The 18,622-nt window shown below is 42.2% G+C and overlaps 1 protein-coding gene across 1 annotated transcript in view; it reads left to right on the top strand.

Moving 5' to 3' along the window:
- The window catches only part of SLC16A10 (solute carrier family 16 member 10), a 114,417-nt gene that overhangs the window by 84,722 nt on the left and 11,073 nt on the right, over window positions 1-18,622 (top strand). Inside the window, exon 4 of the mRNA XM_021693377.1 lies at window positions 17,705-17,848. Within this exon, the coding sequence (XP_021549052.1) occupies window positions 17,705-17,848 (144 nt within the window). The remainder of the gene's footprint in view (window positions 1-17,704; window positions 17,849-18,622) is intronic.

The raw sequence follows: 18,622 nt of genomic DNA, 5'->3' as shown, positions 1-18,622 counted from the left end.
ATGAGTTTGAGCCCCATGTTGGGTGTAGAGATTGCTTAATAAATGGAAGTTTATTTATTTATTTATTTTTTAAAAAGATTTTATTTATTTGACAGACACAGTGAGAGAGGGAACACAAGCAGGGGGAGTGGGAGAGGGAGAAGCAGGCTTCCCGCCGAACAGGGAGCCCGATGCGGGGCTCGATCCCAGGACCCTGGGATCATGACCTGAGCCGAAGGCAGATGCTTAACAACTGAGCCACCCAGGCGCCCCAATAAATGGAAGTTTAAAAAAATATAAAAAAATACATTTACAGTATTCTACTGTACTCATCGAAAAAAGTCTGTGTATAAGTGGATCCACACAGTTCAAACCCATGTTGTTCAAGGATCAAGTGTAATTTTTATTTTATTTTTCTATTTTTCATTTAAGAATAGGCTTATAAATTTCTTTGACACAAGGATATTTGTATAGTGGATTAATTTAAATATCAGGATTTGTCCATTGAGATTCACTATGTTGATTATATACACATGTATAACACCTATGTACATTTCTTGCAGGGTTTTTTGTTATGTAATCTGCAAATGTTTCATTCATTTATTTATTCGTTCATTCGTTCGTTCATTCATTTTCTTTTCCCAGCAAACTTCCAAAAAGAATATGAAGGTATTTATTTCACACATACATTTTTTAAAATCTCCACACCCAGTGTGGGGCTTGAACTCAGAACCCCAAGATTAAGAGTCATATATTTTACCAACTGAGCCAGCCCAGCCACCCCACACACATACATTTATTATTATTATTATTATTATTATTTAGTGTCAGGGTTAGAATTTAGTGATTCATCAGTTGCATATAGCACCTAGTACTTATTACATCTCCTTAATGCCCATCACCCCATTACCCTATCCTCCCACCCACCTCCCCTCCAGCAACCCTCAGTTTGTTTCATAGATTTTTTTTAAAGATTTTATTTATTTGAGAGAGAGAGAGAGAGAGCAGAGAGAGCAGGAGCGGGGGTGGAGGCGCAGAGGGAGAAGGAGAAGCAGACTCCTGCTGAGCAGGGAGCCCGATGTGGGGCTCCATCCTGGGACCCTGGGATCCTGACCTGAGCTGAAGGTAGATGCTTAACCGGCTGAGCCACCCAGGCGGCCCTGTTTCATACATTTTTTGATTCAGTTCTCACAGCAACCTTTTATGAGGGAAGCTACACTGATACTGAATAGAGAGGTTTTATTTTGCTCAGGGTTGCACAGTAAGTGGCAGGGGTGTCACTAGAATTAGAACGGGTTATTCCCATTGTTTGGATGTTTTTTTCTGATGTGTGTGTCCTCCTGTAATGACAACTCGCCTGAACAGATTGAAGCATTCATTCGGTAGATACTCACTGAGCCCCTTTTAGGTGCCCTTAGCACCTAGCGTAGGTATGGGGATGCGGTGGTGAGAACAGGTATGATCTTGGCTCTCACAGAGCTCGATAAATAAGTAAACAAGGTAGTTTTCAAATAGTGGTATTTTCTTTGAAGAAAATAAAATGCGATGGAATGACCACCAGGGAGGTCATTTCAGTTTGGGAAGTCAGGGACAACCTCTTTGAGGAGGTGACAGTAAGTACCTTCTACTGGTGAAGGACAGAATTAGATATGTGGAAGATACTAAAAATAAGACTGCTTCCTATGGCCCTTGGGAAGCCTATGACAGAGAATCTCTCTAGTTTATATCTATAAGGCCAGCCAACAGTTGATGAATTTTTTATCCAACTTATTTTTATCTGGTGTATTGAAATGTGCATGTTGAAAATTTAAAAGTCTTGCATCGGGCCCAAACATTGCCTTCAGATACTTTACTTAGTCCTTATATCTTCTAAAAATACACTACTCTTCCTCAGTTCTCATGTGGTTATTACGTTAATGATTAGACCTCTCCTCTCCTTCACTTATCCCCACTTTTTTCAGATTTTTTCCGTAGTGTCTGTGCTTTTCTTGCTTTTCTAACCTTGCATTTATTTTCCTGCATATCTCAACATTTGCTGCAATTTGACTACTCAGGTCAGTGAAAATTTGTCCACTTATCAGTTTTGTGCCTCAGGGAGTATTCACCAGTATTCTCCTACTTAAAATGAATAAGGATCTTTATTTCTGGCCACTTAGGATTCATTAATAGTGGAAGTTAAATAGCTACGGAACACTCATCAAAACAAGCTAGTTGGGTTTTTTTTTTTTTTTTAAAGATTTTATTTATTTATTTGAGTGAGAGAGAGCATGAGAGGGGAGAGGGTCAGAGGGAGAAGCAGACTCCCCACTGAGCGGGGAGCCTGATGTGGGACTCGATCCTGGGACTCCAGGATCATGACCTGAGCTGAAGGCAGTTGCTTAACCAACTGAGCCACCCAGGCGCCCCTAGGTGGGGTTTTTTTTGTTTTGTCTTGTTTTGTTATTTTTTTTTTCCTCTTTCAAAGTGTAATATACTAACATAGGAACTTGTTAGTACAGGATATAATACATAAGAAGCCTAGAAAGCTGATCATTTACAAATAAGAAAACTAAAACAGAGCTGCTGCTTTTAGTAAGGAAGTAAGTTGTCATGCATTCCAAATTGTATTTAGTTAAACAAAAAGAAGTATTTGTAGATAATTCAACAGTAGCTTTTAGAAGTGATACATGGTTTATTCAGTCATGAAAATTATCCCTAGAACATAGGCCCAAAACTGCTAAGAGATTTTGAATTAATGGGGGAGAAAGAAATCCACAGACCTCTTTTTTTATTTTTTAAGATTTTATTTATTTATTTGACAGAGACACAGAGAGAGAGTACAAGCAGGGTGGGTGGCAGGCAGAGGCAGAGGGAGAAGCAGGCCTCCCTTGGAGCAGGGAGCCCGATGCGGGGCTCGATCCCAGGACCCTGGGATCATGACCTGAGCCAAAGGCAGACGCCCAATGACTGAGCCACCCGGGCGCCCCATCCACAGACCTCTTTTTAACTTCAATTGAAACCAGCAATAGCGTATTTTTGTTGGGCCCTTATACTATATAATGTATTCAATGTAAGTGTGGGAAAGGCTGGTGAAAACTGGATTTTTCTACAAATAATATTGGGGAGCTTTTTGTGTGAATTGTGACACCTCAGGAAATGGTAAAGAATAAATGGGTAAAGTAGACTGGATACATTAAAGGGTAGGGACAGAGCCCCCTTTCCTTGGTTCCATCCCTAGCACCTGGCCTGAAGATTGTCTATACATGAGCTATTGTGACAATTTCTCTAAAGTTTACCTCAGGTTGTCTAGCTTAGGCAAACAACAAACATTTAAAAGACAATCGGGGTGCCTGGGTGGCTGAGTTGGTTAGCGTCTGATTCTTGATTTCAGCTCAGGTCATGATCTCAGGGTTGTGAGATGAAGCCTCACACTGGGTTCCATGCTGGGCATGGAGCCTGCTTTAGATTCTCTCTCCCTCTCCCTCTGCCCCCCCCCCAGTAAAAAAATAAAGATAGTTAATCAAAACTAGAATCTAATCCCTAAGGATGTATTACTGAAACATAATTTTTCTCTCTGAATGCACCCGTATTTCCAGATAGCCAAATCAAGACTAATTTATTTGTTTAAAGTTTTATTTAAGTAATCTTTACACCCAGCATGGGGCTTGAACTCACGACCTCAAGATCTCATGCTCCACTAATTGAGCCAGCCAGGCACCCTAAGACTAATTTGTTTGTAAAACAAGTCCAGTATTAACAAACTTGGCCTAATTGGGAATACAAATCAAAACCACAATGAGATACCACCTCACACCAGTCAGAATGGCTAAAATTAACAAGTCAGGAAACGACAGATGTTGGCGAGGATGTGGAGAAAGGGGAACCCTCCTACACTGTTGGTGGGAATGCAAGCTGGTGCAGCCACTCTGGAAAACAGTATGGAGGTTCCTCAAAAAGTTAAAAATAGAGCTGCCTTACAACCCAGCAATTGCACTACTAGGGATTTACCCCAAAGATACAATGTAGTGATCCAAAGGGGCACCTGCACCCCAGTGTTTATAGCAGCAATGTCCACAACAGCCAAACTATGGAAAGAGCCCGAAGTCTATTGACAGATGATAGATAAAGAAGAGGTGGTATGTATATGTGTATACACACACACACACACACACACACACAATGGAATATTATGTAGCCTTGAAAAATGAAATCTTGCCATTTGCAACGATGTGGTTGGAACTAGAGGGTATTATGCTAAGTGAAATAAGTCCATCAGAGAAAGACAATTATATGATCTTGCTCATGTGGACTTTAAGAAACAAAACAGGATCATAGGGGAAGAGAGGAAAAAATAAAACAAGACGAAATCAAAGAGGGAGACAAACCAATAATAGACTCTTGAGCATAGGAAACAAACAGGGTTGCTGGAGGGGAGAGGGGTGGGGGGATGGGGTAATTGGGTGATGGACATTAAGGAGGGCATGTGATGTAATGAGCACTGGGTATTATAAAAGACTGATGAATCACTGATCTCTACCTCTGAAACTAGTAATACATTATATGTTAATTGAATTTAAATAAAAATAAAAAATACATACCAAAAAACCCCAAACAAACTTGGCTTAATTATTTACATAAACTCAGTAAGAATAGTGTTTGACCATATAGATCCGTTAAATCCAGTTTTGCTGGAACTTTTATAAGGAATCTCCAGATTAAACTTTTAATAGCCTTTCTAGGCCAGAATCCAAGCCAAATACGTGCTGTCAGACATGGCTGCAATACCTGTAGATTTGAGCAAATTCCTCTTCTTGAGGTTCCCAAAATATCCTGAGGTTCCTGCATCTGCCAGGAAGTGACATTCTTGACTTACCTGGTAAGGCTGCTGGGAACTCTGTAAGCAAGGTATCTTCCTCATACATTTCCTAATTTTCTACATACAGAGTTGCTTTCCTTATTTCCATCAGTCCTAATTACATAGCAGAATTTTAACTTAGAAACCTTAGTCTCCAGTGAAAACTAAGTGGTAACCAATTGTGAACTGTTGCACCAGAATTCTTTAGATCTGAAATTTATTAATACATTTCATAATTTTTAAAACCATATTTTTCCATAGGACATTCTTTCAATAAGGCACAAAGCGTGTTTTCCAACAGACCCAAGTATCTTTAGTTTCTCTGCAGTGAGAAGCCAAAAGCATGAACCTATATTTAATACTCACTGCTTTAATATTTTATCTTATTTCGAAGTGACTTCACTGTCCAATGATTTCAATTTATCATCCAAGCAAAACTTGAAAGTTTCAGGTTACCACAGACTTTAAAATCTATACAGAGGGTCAGATGGGCCATGAAACTGAACAAGACACATTCTGCAGTTTTTGCGGAGGTCAGGATTTTGGGGACAATGCCATGAAGGCTTGTGCATATGAGACCTCCGACCATTTGGAGGAGTTCCGGCAAAAAAGGCCAAGCTGGAAGATAGTATTATAAGAAAGGGTTCGGGCGCCTGGGTGGCTCAGTCGGTTAAGCGTCTGCCTTCGGCTCAGGTCATGATCCCAGGGTCCTGGGATCGAGCTCTGCATCAGGCTCCCTGCTCAGCGGGGAGCCTGCTTCTCCCTCTCTCTCTGCTGCTCCCCCTGCTTGTGCTCTATCCCTCTCTCTTTCTCAAATAAATAATAAAATCTTAAAAAAAAATTAAAAAAAAAAAAAGGGTTCTGTGGAGGGGCCATACCTCTTGATCTGGGAGTTTATACTGAGGCCAGGAAACATTACATAAAAAGATGAAATGCTTTTCCTCAGGCTTTGGGAGTCAAATTTGCTCCAGTATTTAAGAATACAGCTCAAGAGTGAGTCCAAAGGAATAGAGGGGGTTTGTCCCAGAGTGGGAAAGACTGGCTGCCGATTTCCAAAGAGGCCTCCCACCAAAGGGAATGAAACTCTGACTTCTGGTAGCATTTTCGGTCAGGGCGTCCCATAGACCTGAGAAAAGACAGGATCTTATGCAGGGTGACTGACCCTACTGTCGCATCCCACCGAGGAGAGGGTCACAGCAAATGGCACTAGCAATCCCTGCTGGGGTGTCCCCTGCAACAGGGAAAGCCGGACACATGGTTGCCAAACCGGGTTGGAAAAAGAAGGGAGAGGACTCACCCCTCAGATGTGTGGAAATGTGTTTTGCCTGTTGGTCAAGATGCGGTTGGATCTGCCAGAATAAAGGAAAAAGGGGGAGCAAGGTAGCTGAGAGTCAGCCAGTATCAAGAAAGGGTCCCAACTGTCTCTAAGGTGTGCACATTCACCCTAGATGAGCTGTAGATGGAGTGGGAGAGGAGTGGAAAGGGCTCCTTCACCCTCACAGGCATGGGCAGTCCAACCTGTTTGCCCTCAGACCTTCGGACCACACCAGGGAGCCATCTTGGTCAGGGACCTTCAGTTGTCTGAGGAGTACTAGGGTTGGCTGCCGAAGGGCTGAAAAGAAAAAGGAGAGGGAGGGAAGGATGGTCTGGCGGGTTCCCCATGGGGCTTCAGATCCTCACCAAGGAGTAACTTTGGCCAGAGGTACTAGAGTCCAGTCCACTGAGGGAAAGTCCCAAGAAATTCCTGGAGAATCTGGAAAGAGTCCAGGGCTGATGAGGGTCCCCATACTGGCCACCAAATATGGGGCATCCCAGTTGGGTGGGTGCTGGTGGCACAGGTGTGAAAGAATTCACCCAGGGTAGAATGAAGGAGATAGAAGTTTATTGAATATACCGCAAGGGAGCAGCGAGCAGGATAGCAAAGGAGGGACTGTCTTCGACAAGGCGGTGAGGAGGGGCCACAGTTACAGGGCAGAGCGAAGGAGGGTGGGAACTTACGGAATTTTCCTTTTTTGGTAATCTTAGGAACTGTGCCTGCTTGTAATAGGTCAGTTAGGGCCTAGGGCTATTTCAAGGGGGGGTCACTTAATGATCCTGTTTGGGTCAGCTCGTGGTTGGTGGTCGCTGTGGGCCCTTTTGCCTTGCTCAAGTTTCCATTGCTCAAGCCTGTTGCCTAAAAGCGGCCTCTAGTGTTAATGCTTGGGATATGTGCTACAACATGGATGAAACTTGAAGACATTATGCTAAGTGAAATAAGCCATAGAAGGTCAAATACTGTAGGATTCCACTTGGATGAGGTGTCCAGAGTAGTCATATTCATAGAAACAAGGTAGAATGGTGGTTGCCAGGGGTTTGGGGAAATGGGGAGTTAGTGTTTCATGGATACAGTGTTTCAGTCTGGGGAAATGAGAATGTTCTGGGGATGGATGGTGGTGACGGCCTACACAAGGTGAGTGTATTTAATACCACCGAACTGTACACTTAAAAACTGGTTAAAAATGGTAAATACTAGGTGATATACATTTTATTTAAAAATTTTTAAAAAGCTAAAACTTGGGCACAACCTTATCAGAAAGATAAAAATGCCCTCCACAAATTTTCAAAACACCCTTGAGGGGATGGTACTGGCCCAATTGTGAACCAGCGTGCAGTATTGGTTTCAGATCAGGAAACTGATGTCCAAGATCTTGAAATCAGTAAGGAGTAGAGCTCATAATTCAGCTCCAAAGATTTTTTTCCCCCTGCTATGCCTGGGCCTTCCAACTCTCAGTCACAAAGGTTTTCTCTCTGCTGTGCCAACATCCTTAATCCAGACCACTCAGGCCTTCCATTTTCTTTTCTGTCCTCCTCTACCGGTGTGGTCTTTTTCTTCCTGAACACTTTAAAACTACAAAACAGAACTGAACATGTTTAAAATAATGTTAATCCACCTCCCCCCGCCCCCCGCCGCCATCCACCCCAGAACTCTGATATATGGGCTTATTTCTTAAGAAAGGGTAAAACAAACAAACAAACAAACAAACTGGGGGTAGACAATCTCAGAAGTATATGGAAATGACATTAGTGGAAGGAAAACTGATCTAGGCCCAATCCTAACAGTTTTTCATCATCAGTCAGATAAAAAATTTTTTCTAACTTGATGTGATACTAGGGAGTGGGTTAGCAATTAGATAATTCTTAGAATTGATAGAGAAGACTCATCACTGTATGCCTTACAAAGCCTGGAGGAGAGGGGGCACATCCCCTTTTCTAAACAAATGCAAACATGGAAACACATGATACCTCAGAAGAGCCTTCATCACAAACCAGAATCCATGTGTGCAGAGCTGCTGCGGCCAGGGTGTATTTTCAGAGTGTTCTTTGAAGTGTTAGCCACACAGGCAGGCTGTGGACTGTGGCTGAGTCCTCTGGAGTCATCTTAGTAGAGGGGGGATGGTCTAACTCCTTCACAGACAGATACTCTTTTCTTGTTTTTGTTTTTAACAAGAGGAGGGGAGGGGTAGGGAGAGGCGGAGGGAGAGGGAGAGAATCCCAAGCAGCCTCCACACCTAGCACGGAGGGCTCGATCTCACAACCCTGAGATCATGACCTAAGCCAAAATCAAGAGTTGGAAGCTTAACCAACTGAGCCCCCCACCTGCCTCCAGACGGACACTGTCTTAATTCAGAGTGCAAATTAGCTGGCAACCAGGGGTCTCAGAGAGTGCTGAATCGGTGCCAGGAATGAGAGTCCAAGAAGGCGACTGTTTAGAATCAAATTTGGATTTAGGTGGAATGAATAAATTTAAATAAACCAACAGATTAAATATCTTTAATTGATCAGGAAGGACTAGAACAGTTTTTGATAATTTGTGAAATATCTGGCATAGGAATTGTCAGGGTCGCTAAACTTCAAGTTACTCCAAAACCCTAGTGATTTATTTTCTCTTTTAAGTTGAAGTCCACCTTCTAAAGGATTATTTGAACTGGCATCTAAATCCAAATTGGTTTTGATTGATAATTCCTCTAGAACATTTTGCCAAATCGAGATCTGATCTAATTAATGCTATGTCAGGGATGGACTATTTATCTTTTCTGTTTTGGTTTTTTTTTTTAATCTCAGGGAAATTATTTTTTTAAAAAAGGAAAAATAAATGCTTTTAGGGTTAGAAAATGTTTTCAAAATCAGATCAGGGGTTTTTGAGCCATCAGCCATCTTTCTTCCTTCTGAACTCTTCTGTTTCTGCTCCTTGGTGGCTGTTAAGTAACCTTCACTCTGGAAACTCTTCCCTCTATTTTCTCAGTCCTGACCTTTACGAGTCTTAACAGGGCCACATGTGATAACACACCACAGAAGCCCATTGTGGCGAAATGGAAAGACTGGCCATTTAAGAAAACAAGCAGTGCCAGCTCCCTGTGCCTCCGAAAGGCCTGTCAGGCCAAAGGTCTGCTCCCTACCTGGTCAGCTGCTGAGGAGGCAGCTGGTACCTGCTCAGCAGGTGTAGTCACAACAGAAACATCTTCGTAGTAAAGCTGGGCTTTACTGGGCTGCCTGAAGATGGTAGCTCTTAAAAATGTTGTTAGGCAAAGAATTTTATGTTTTCACTTCAAATCTTAGCGCTGTTTTATTCTCAAAGCACAGTTGATCAGATTTAACAAGCTAAAATGACATTTGAGGCTGACCTAATCAAGGAGTATCTTTTAATAGCCATAAAGTTCTATTTCAACATTATTATGATATAAAGGGCTTAATTTTATGTTTCCTAATCTGTGAGTGTAGTTTCCTTCCACCTTTGATCACCTCAGTGGGCTTGCTGCTGTACAGGGCACATGTAAAAAACCTTTCTAAGTGAATGCCCCATTTGTTTTAATTTACTTCCTTTTCTTTTATTAGCAGAAACAGAGAGAGAGAAAACACAGTTGCTTAAAAAAGACAGAAAAAAAAAAAAAAAAAAACCAAACCCTATTTCCTATTCAGATTTCTATTCATCTTACTTTGAAGTCAAAGGGTAGTGTAAAGTTTTGATTTGCAACAAATTCTAAGATTATCCATTAACTACTCTAGCAGAGTTTCTGCTCCCTTTCTAATTTTTAAAGGGGCCAGGCTCTTTTCTTTGAGTTTGTCTTTAAAAAGTATATTTTCAGCAGAACAGTCTTTTAGAGTGATGGAATAGCTTTTCAAATACTGAATGGATGTCTTAGAAACTAAACTGCATGCAAGTGAAAAGCAACAGGCTGAAGCTGTTAATCTCTGGAGTGAAGAGCAAGTGAGTAGAAGTGCTCTGAACTCTGAATCCCTGTTGGAAAGTAGGGAGCTGCAGAAATCATTATTACAAAACCACTGAAAATATTGTGCAGCGTTTACTACCCCATTTTTGGAGGTAGCATGTAACGTAAGAGATACAGGTCCCGTGACCTGGCCACAAGAGTTTATTCTCCTAGGGGCAGAATGAGTGCCTATTGTCCAGTTTGATGATGTGGATGTGAACAGGAAGGGCAGAAGGGCAGAGAAGCAGAATCCTCACAGGCAAGGACAGATGAGGGCTGCATTACTGCATTGCTGGAATCCGTTTCTCTCTCAAAGGGCACAGTAACCACAACAACCGTGGAGGACAAATACTGTTGATTTTTCCCGCCCAGTTCTGCAGAGGTAGCTGAAGCTCTGTTAGTGCCACAGCCGGCCGTGCTCTGTTGGAGCTGTTTCTGTCTTGCTTTCCTGGCCTCCCTACATTACTGCCTTTTGTTGTTGTTTTTTTAGCACTCCGAACTTGACTCAGCAGCTGTTACCGCACGTCCAGCATCAGAAATAGTTATCTTGAAGTGTCCGTAGTTCCTCTTCTTTAACTATTCCCCAAAGATATATAGTCTAACCTCTAGGTACAAAAGTTTGATTATCTTCTTTATGTAATAAGTTACATAAATGTTACGTAAAAGACATTAAGCAAAAACCACCCTTCCCTTTAAAAAGTTGGAGGCAAGGGCAGTTGAGGCTAAAGACCATCATGGCATTGGCCAAATCACACACTTTTAGAAAACAACTATAGGTAATGATCCGACCTTTTTGACCAATAACCTCCTTGCTTTGCTGGTATGTACCACCACTGGGTTTCAAGGGTTTCTACAAATAAAGTGATTAGGGTTCCCTCCTATTGGGTAGTCTTCTGTTGTGCAACTATTTGTCAAGGACAAGCGGGGGTTTTTAATGCCCTTACATCAGCTTTATTGGAGCTGGTTTTATACTATGGCCACCCATTTAATTTCCTTCGTGGTTGCCTAAAAGCCAGAGGACTCAGCCTGGATTCTCCATGGGAGAACATTATGTCTTATGTCTCCCTGTGTCTGGGACCGTGGCTTCTCTGTAGGGGAGAGATGGAGAGGTCCCCCAGCAAGATGACTTTCTTACGCTCCTGCCTCAGCCTCTCAAAAAGGAATCTGTCTCTGGGCTCTAGTGAGGGGAGAGGAACCTCACCCGTCAGTTGGCTGGTCAGAGACGTGTCATCCGTGGATATAGGTTGAATCACCGTTTACTTGAAGTGGGGATGGTTGGGAGGAAGGGCAAGCTGTGAACTACTTTGTCTTTTTTTTCTTTCTTTCACCCATGATGTAGAATGAGCAGATATTTAGGGATATGAGTTTGTGGTTACTTTGGATAGCAAAATCCAAAAATGGCTTCTGTGGTTAACAAAAGTTGTTGCTCAAATGATGAAAAATGTTTCAGGAGCAGGTAGCATTCAAACTGTCAGCAAGGTTTTGGTAATCTCAGAGATGTGCAGCCCTGGAGTAAACACATGTTTGAGAACAGAAATAAAAGACTAACTCCTGCCTGGAAGGCACTTAAACATTCAGATAAAGTCTACTTGAAACAACTGCTCTACAAAATGATGTTATTCCTTATGCACTAGTGGCCTCTGTTTTAAGCTCTGTATTGGTTTAAAAAATTAGATTAGGCGTGTCTGGGTGGCTCAGTTGGTTGAGTGTCCAGCTCATGATCTCATGGTCCTGCGATCAAGCCCCACCTTGGGCTCTGTACTCAGTGGGGAGTCTGCCTGAGAGTCTCTCTCTCCCTCTCTTTCTCTCTCTCTAAAATAAAGCTTTAAAAAAATGCTCATTAAAAAAAAGTGAGATTAAGGGGCGCCTGGGTGGCTCAGTCAGTTGAGCCTCTGACTCTTGATTTCAGCTCAGGTCAAGATCTCAGGGTCGTGGGATCGGGCTCCACGCTGGGCTCTGCGCTGAGTGTGGAGCCTGCTTGGGATTCTCTCTCTCCCTCTGCCCCTCTCCCCCCAAAAAGTTAAAAGTTAAATATGGAAACATCTGTCCAACATTTGAATGTCCTTATCCATATAACTTTTTTAGACATATCCATTTTGCCTAATATTCATGTTTCTGCTGAAGTGCACGCCAGTCTCCAGAGGATGAGACATAGGCAGAGATTCATAAAATAATGTGCAGCAATCATGGGAGGCCCAGGCTGCAAGGAGAAAACACCAGATCTTCGAGGTACTGGTACCTCAGTGAGGAAGGATCTCTAGGACCCAGAGATCCAGCATCCCTAGATTCTGTTCTCCAACCCCTCAGATTCCCTTACTTACTGACCAAAGAAACTTCTTTAGCTTGCACATTTTGGCTGTGGGAGGAGGTAGTAGAAGCTGAAGTTCTTGTTTTATTTTAACAGCAACAACAGCAACGAATTTCAATGAAATAACACCCCTTATAGTTGAAGAACTAAGTTTCCACTTAAGCATAATTTGATTTTACCAAACTTACCCACTTTCAAAAGACCCAAAATATTTCACCTTAATATTCCTTTTAAGGATTACAAAGTAGAACAAGGGGGAATAATAAACCATTAATAAAGAATAATAGCAGTTTGGCAGGCAGGTGTTCTTAGTTTCATCAAAAGAATGACTAGTAAATTTACTTCTGGGTTTTTTTTTTTGTTTTTTTGAAGATTTTATTATTTATTTATTTGACAGAGAGAGAGACAGTGAGAGAAGGAACACAAGCAGGGGGAGTGGGAGAGGGAGAAGCAGGCTTCCCGCCAAGCAGGGGGCCCAATGCGGGGCTCGATCCCAAGACACTGGGATCATGACCTGAGCTGAAGGCAGACACTTAACGATTGAGCCACCCAGGCACCCCTAAATTTAGTTTTTTTGAATACTAAAAATGTCTTTTGAAAAGTTATAATAGATCCTTTGGGTACTTACTGAAGTAGATTAATACATTAAGTCTGGATTCAAATTCCAACATAAAGCTGATGAATACACATAATTATATCCTACCTACCTTAAATCAGGTTATTCATTTTCTTCAGAATTGAGCTGGAATCCATCTTTCCACTTTGTCTGATTTCACTTATGGAGGAGTGATAAGGGCCTGGAGGAATAAGCCAGTTTGAGGTTACCTTTATCATAAACAGCTATCTTATCTTTGCAGCCACAAGTGGATTTCTTAGACCAACACCATTCAGTAGAAATATAATGCAAGCCACATATGTGATTTATAATTTTCTAGTTTCCATATTTAAAAATAATAAATGAAATTAGTTTCACAGTATATTTAACAGTATATATTTATTTATTTAATATAGGCAAAATACTTCAACTTGGAATCAGTTTTTAAATTGTTGAGATATTTTGCATGCTTTCTTTTCAGTAAGTCTTCTAAGTTTGCTGTGTTTTGGTTTTTTTTTAAGATTTTATTTATTTGACAGAGAGAGACACAGTGAGAGAGGGAACACAAGCAGGAGGAGTGCTGAGGGAGAAGCAGACTTCCCGCGGAGCAGGGAGCCTGATGCGGGGCTCGATCGCAGGACCCTGGGACCATGAGCTGAGCCGAAGGCAGACGCTCAACGACTGAGCCACCCGGGCACCCCTTGCTGTGTGTTTTATACTTAGCACATCTCAGTCTGCAGTAGCTCCATTTTCAGTGCTCAGTAGTGCCCGTGTGGCTAGTAGCTGCCGTACCAGACAGCACAGTGTTAGCACGGTGCGTGTAAGGAGGCAGCTGGAGGTGAGGCTGCAGGAGCAAAGCAGGAAGGCTTTCATCTGTCAACCAGGAGTCGGAGCTTTACCCTGAAGGCTATGGGAGCCATCAAAGGATCTTAGGCAGAGAAGTGTCTTTAATTTTGAACTTAATCTGGTGGTCTCAGAGAACAGAGATTCAGGAGTGGGGGCTCAAGCAAGAAGTATGCTAGAAGGCTATTGTTGTCTAAGTGAGGAGTGATAGGAACCTAAACTAAGGCAACCCTCCCTCGGGTCCCCTCCCTCTTCAGGAGCTTTGTACTATCACTTTACCATCACTCAATAAACCTTGCTTTGCTGCCCACAAAAAAAGAAAAAAGAAAAAAAAAAAAGGAACCTAAACTAAAACACGGGGAACAAACACCAAAGGAAGTGTGTCTAAGAAGGGTAGGAGGTAAGATCATCAGAATTTAGGTAGGGGTGACTCTGGATCTCGGGGAACGGAGAGGGAGTAATTTAAGGTGGTTATCTAGTTTCTCCCTTGGGTAGTTGGGCCAACAGTAGTAGTGTTACCTGAAATGGAGGGAGGGCAGGTTGTGAGGGGGAGAGGAGTTCAGCATGGGGCATGGTGGCTTTGAGATGTCTTTGGAACAGGCAAGTGGATAGGTCTAGTTTGACATGTAAGAGTTGACACAAGAGAATGCGTAGCCTTAGAAGCTAGAAAGGCTGGGTAGGAATAGTCAGTACTTAAGCTGCCAATGAAAACAGAGAAGACAGAGATAATCAAGGACAGCTTTATAGAAAAGGTGGGATTTGAGCAGTCTTAAAGAAACAGTCAACAAAACCAAAAGACAACCGACAGAATGGGAGAAGATATTTGCAAATGACATGTCAGATAAAGGGCTAGTATCCAAAATCTATAAAGAACTTCTCAAACTCAACACCCAAAGAACATATGATCCAATCAAGAAATGGGCAGAAGACATGAACAGACATTTTTCCAAAGAAGACACCCAAATGGCCAACAGACACATGAAAAAGTGCTCAACATCACTCGGCATCATGGAAATCCAAATCAAAACCTCAGTGAGATACCACCTCACACCAGTCAGAATGGCTAAAATTAACAAGTCAGGGAACGACAGATGTTGGTGGGGATGCGGAGAAAGAGGTACCCTCCTACACTGTTGGTGGGAATGCAAGCTGGTGCAGCCACTCTGGAAAACAGTATGGAGGTTCCTCAAAAAATTGAAAATAGAGCTGCCCTACGACCCAGCAATTGCACTACTGGATATTTACCCCAGAGATACAAATGTAGTGATCCAAAGGGGTACGTGCACCCCAAAGTTTATAGCAGCAGTGTCCACAATAGTCAAACTATAGAAAGAGCCAAGATGTCCATCAACAGATGAATGGATAAAGAAGATGTAGTATATATACACAATGGAATATTATGCAGCCATCAAAAGGAATGAAATCTTGCCATTTGCAACGACGTGGATAGAACTGGAGGGTATTATGCTGAGCGAAATAAGTCAATCAGAGAAAGACATGTATCATATGATCTCACTGATATGAGGAATTCTTAATCTCAGGAAACAAACTGAGGGTTGCTGGAGTGATGGGGGGTGGGAGGGATGGGGTGGCTGGGTGATAGACATTGGGGAGGGTATGTGCTATGGTGAGTGCTGTGAATTGTGTAAGACTGTTGGCTCATGGACCTGTACCTCTGAAACAAATAATACATTATATGTTTAAAAAAAACAAGAAGAAGATAGCAGGAAGGGAAAAATGAAGGGGGGTGGGAATTGGAGGGGTAGACGAACCATGAGAGACTATGGACTCTGAGAAACAAACTGAGGGTTCTAGAGGGGAAGGGGGTGGGGGGATGGGTTAGCCCGGTGATGGGTATTAAATGCACGTACTGCATGGAGCACTGGGTGTTAATACACAAAAAATGAATCATGGAACACTACATCAAAAACTAATGATGTAATGTATGGTGATTAACATAACATAATAAAAAAAAAGGAAAGAAAGAATGGGTGGGATTCAGAAAGTCAAAGAAGATGGAAGAGGTAGCAGAAATGTAGAGGTAAGAAAGTGTGAGACGTGTTTAAGCGACACCGAATAAACCTGTCCTGCTGGGCCAGATAGGATTAGGGCTAAGATCAAAGCCGGCCTAATGCAGTTTGCAGGCATGTTTTGTTTGGCTTGCATGGGGTTAGATCATGCCAGGTTCTAAATTTAAGGTAGGTGCCAACATTTCCACACAAAAAAATTTCTGACTTTCCTTTAAAAGAAAAGGGGGCTGGGAGATAGACTTGGCAACATGGTGGTCCTATATGGTAATAATCAACTTAAGTATGTGCTCCCTCTCCCCAACAAGTCTGTTTCACTCCTTAATGTTACTTGCCTGAGTCCTGTAGACATTTGCATTTTCTGCTTTTGAGTTGAGGATCAGTAGGTAATAAAGGCAAAAAGATAGACTGGTGACAGGTTATGAAGGGCTTTTAATACCAAAGTAAAGAATATAAATATAGGTGTTGGCATATCCAAGCGGGCATAAAAATGCAAAATGGAAGTCTCTTAAGGGGATGTCATTCATCCCTGAAGGCTACTAGGATCCCCTGGGAACATCGGGCCATTGAACTTGCTGGGTGATTTGCTTTGCAGGCTTCTGGAATTCAGGCCAAAGTTTGATGTAGGGAACAGTAAGTCTGATTGTTTCAAACAACTGTTTGGATTTGTTAAAACATCTCTGTGATTTCAGAGAAAACAGTAGGAGTACAGACATGCTTTTTATCCTTACTGTGAGAACACAGATGATCATTGAGAGAATGGAAGTGCTAAGATAGGGGTGACACTTAGGGGCTGTGGAGCAAAGCTTATGCTAGTGGGTGCTGAGTTGCATGTTTTATCACCCAGGATAACACCTGCCTGGTCACACTGCCTTTTAAAACATTGTCAGGTGCCCGTTTTACAGTCACTGTTCTAGGTACAGTGTAAATTAAGGGAAAAAGGTCCTTTAAAAAAGGCTAAAATTGATATACAGCAAGAGTACAAGCCAGGAAGAGAGGGAGAAGCAGGCCCCCCGTGGAGCAGGGAGCCCGACGTGGGGCTCCATCCCAGGACTCTGGGATCATGACCTGAGCCGAAGGCAGATGCTTAACTGAACTACCCAGGCGTCCCCTAAAATTACTATCTAATCATTATTAACTGTGTCGGTCACTATTCTAAGTTCTTTACACAGATACTTTAATCCTCATAACCACCTTCTTGAGGTACTGTTGCTATCTCCATTTTATAGACAAGGAAACTGAGGACTTACAGGTTAAGAACTTACTCAGGGTCATCAGGCTGATAAGGGATGGACCCTAGACTTGAACCCAAGCAGTCTCTCTAAGAGGCTTTTCTCCTAAGTGCTGTGTTCAGCTGCCTCTGGATCTGTCCGTTTTGATGGCACACAGGCAGATTCACAGGTAGGGACCCTTACGCTCTTATCCTGGAAGCTCCAGGACAGCTTATTTCAGGGCTGTCAGTTTGGTTCAGGTTCTCCAAGAAGATATGAAACTGCCTTAAATTGCCTGTAAGAGAGCAGATAATTGGGTCCTTAGGTGACCTTGAGAGAGCAAGGTTGTCTGGTATGTTTAAAGTATGTTCTCTTCCTTTAGCTAATGGCTCAATGTCAACTTAGAAAATGTGTGTTGGTAACGCGTTTTTGAAATAAGACCTCGCATAAGGATTCTTGTTTCTTTTATGCAAGCTAAATCACGTTAGCCTTGTCTTCATATGTTCTGATGAAAAATTATCACAGAAGAAATTTTATAAATATTTGAATTTGGAAGGGGGTGAGAGTCCATAACATTGTGGAGACACAAAGGCATTTTGTGTCAAAACTTGTCAATTTTTCCTACCGTATTTAGTGTTGCCTCTGTCTCTTTGGTCCACAGATGAAACATGTGAATGAAAGATTTCAAGATGGAAAAAATAAAGAGGTGGTTCTCATGTGCATTGGCATCACTTCAGGGGTTGGACGGCTGCTCTTTGGCAGGATTGCAGATTATGTGCCTGGTGTGAAGAAGGTTTATCTTCAGGTACTTTCTTAAGCCACTTTTCCCCCAGCAAAATTATCTTTATCCCCTCATGTCTCGTTATATGTATTTATTTGCTTAAATTCTTCTGTAAAAATGACAGATACTTTCTGGAACCTAACTTCTACCAGCAGTTTTTCAAGGGCAAAATCGGTTATGAGTTTTGGGTTTTCAACATGGGACATTGGCGATCAAACAATCTTATTTGTTTTGTCATGGAACTCCACCAAATCAGAATGTTTTTTGCCCATTGCTTTTCCTAAGAAGAATGGTTTATTTTTGGCACAGTTCTCATAGTCATGCGCCTTTTGCAATATCTTTTGAAGTTTATGGGGGTGTGTTTCTTCTGAACTTCTTACTGCAGATTGCCTCCTGGGTGTTGAGAGGTGTGCACTAAACTAATGCTAATTCCAAGATCATACTGACACTCATTTGATAAGTTCTTAAATGACTCCTCCATGCTAGACACTGGGCTGAATGCTGCAGATGAAGCATGAAACATGATCTGTGCCCTCAGTTAGTAGCTAATGGTCTCATGGGTAGACAGATAAAACAGTGTTGCAGCACAGTGGAATAATGACTATTCTAGATGGGTGCCATAGAAACGTAGGCTCCAAACATCTGAATCACTAGCGAGGGTCTGAGCAGGCTTCCTGGGCTGGTGGGCTGTTAAGAGGTGAGTGGTAGTCAGATAGATAAAGCAGAGAAGTGTGTTCCAGGCCGAGGAAACCACATGGACAGGGAGGTGGAGGTGTGACACAGTATATTATGTCTGGG

Source organism: Neomonachus schauinslandi, chromosome 8 (genome assembly GCF_002201575.2).
Source record: "Neomonachus schauinslandi chromosome 8, ASM220157v2, whole genome shotgun sequence".
Classification (NCBI taxonomy): domain Eukaryota; kingdom Metazoa; phylum Chordata; class Mammalia; order Carnivora; family Phocidae; genus Neomonachus; species Neomonachus schauinslandi.
Note: the sequence above shows the minus strand (reverse complement) of the source record. Positions and strands in the feature narration are given on the sequence as shown.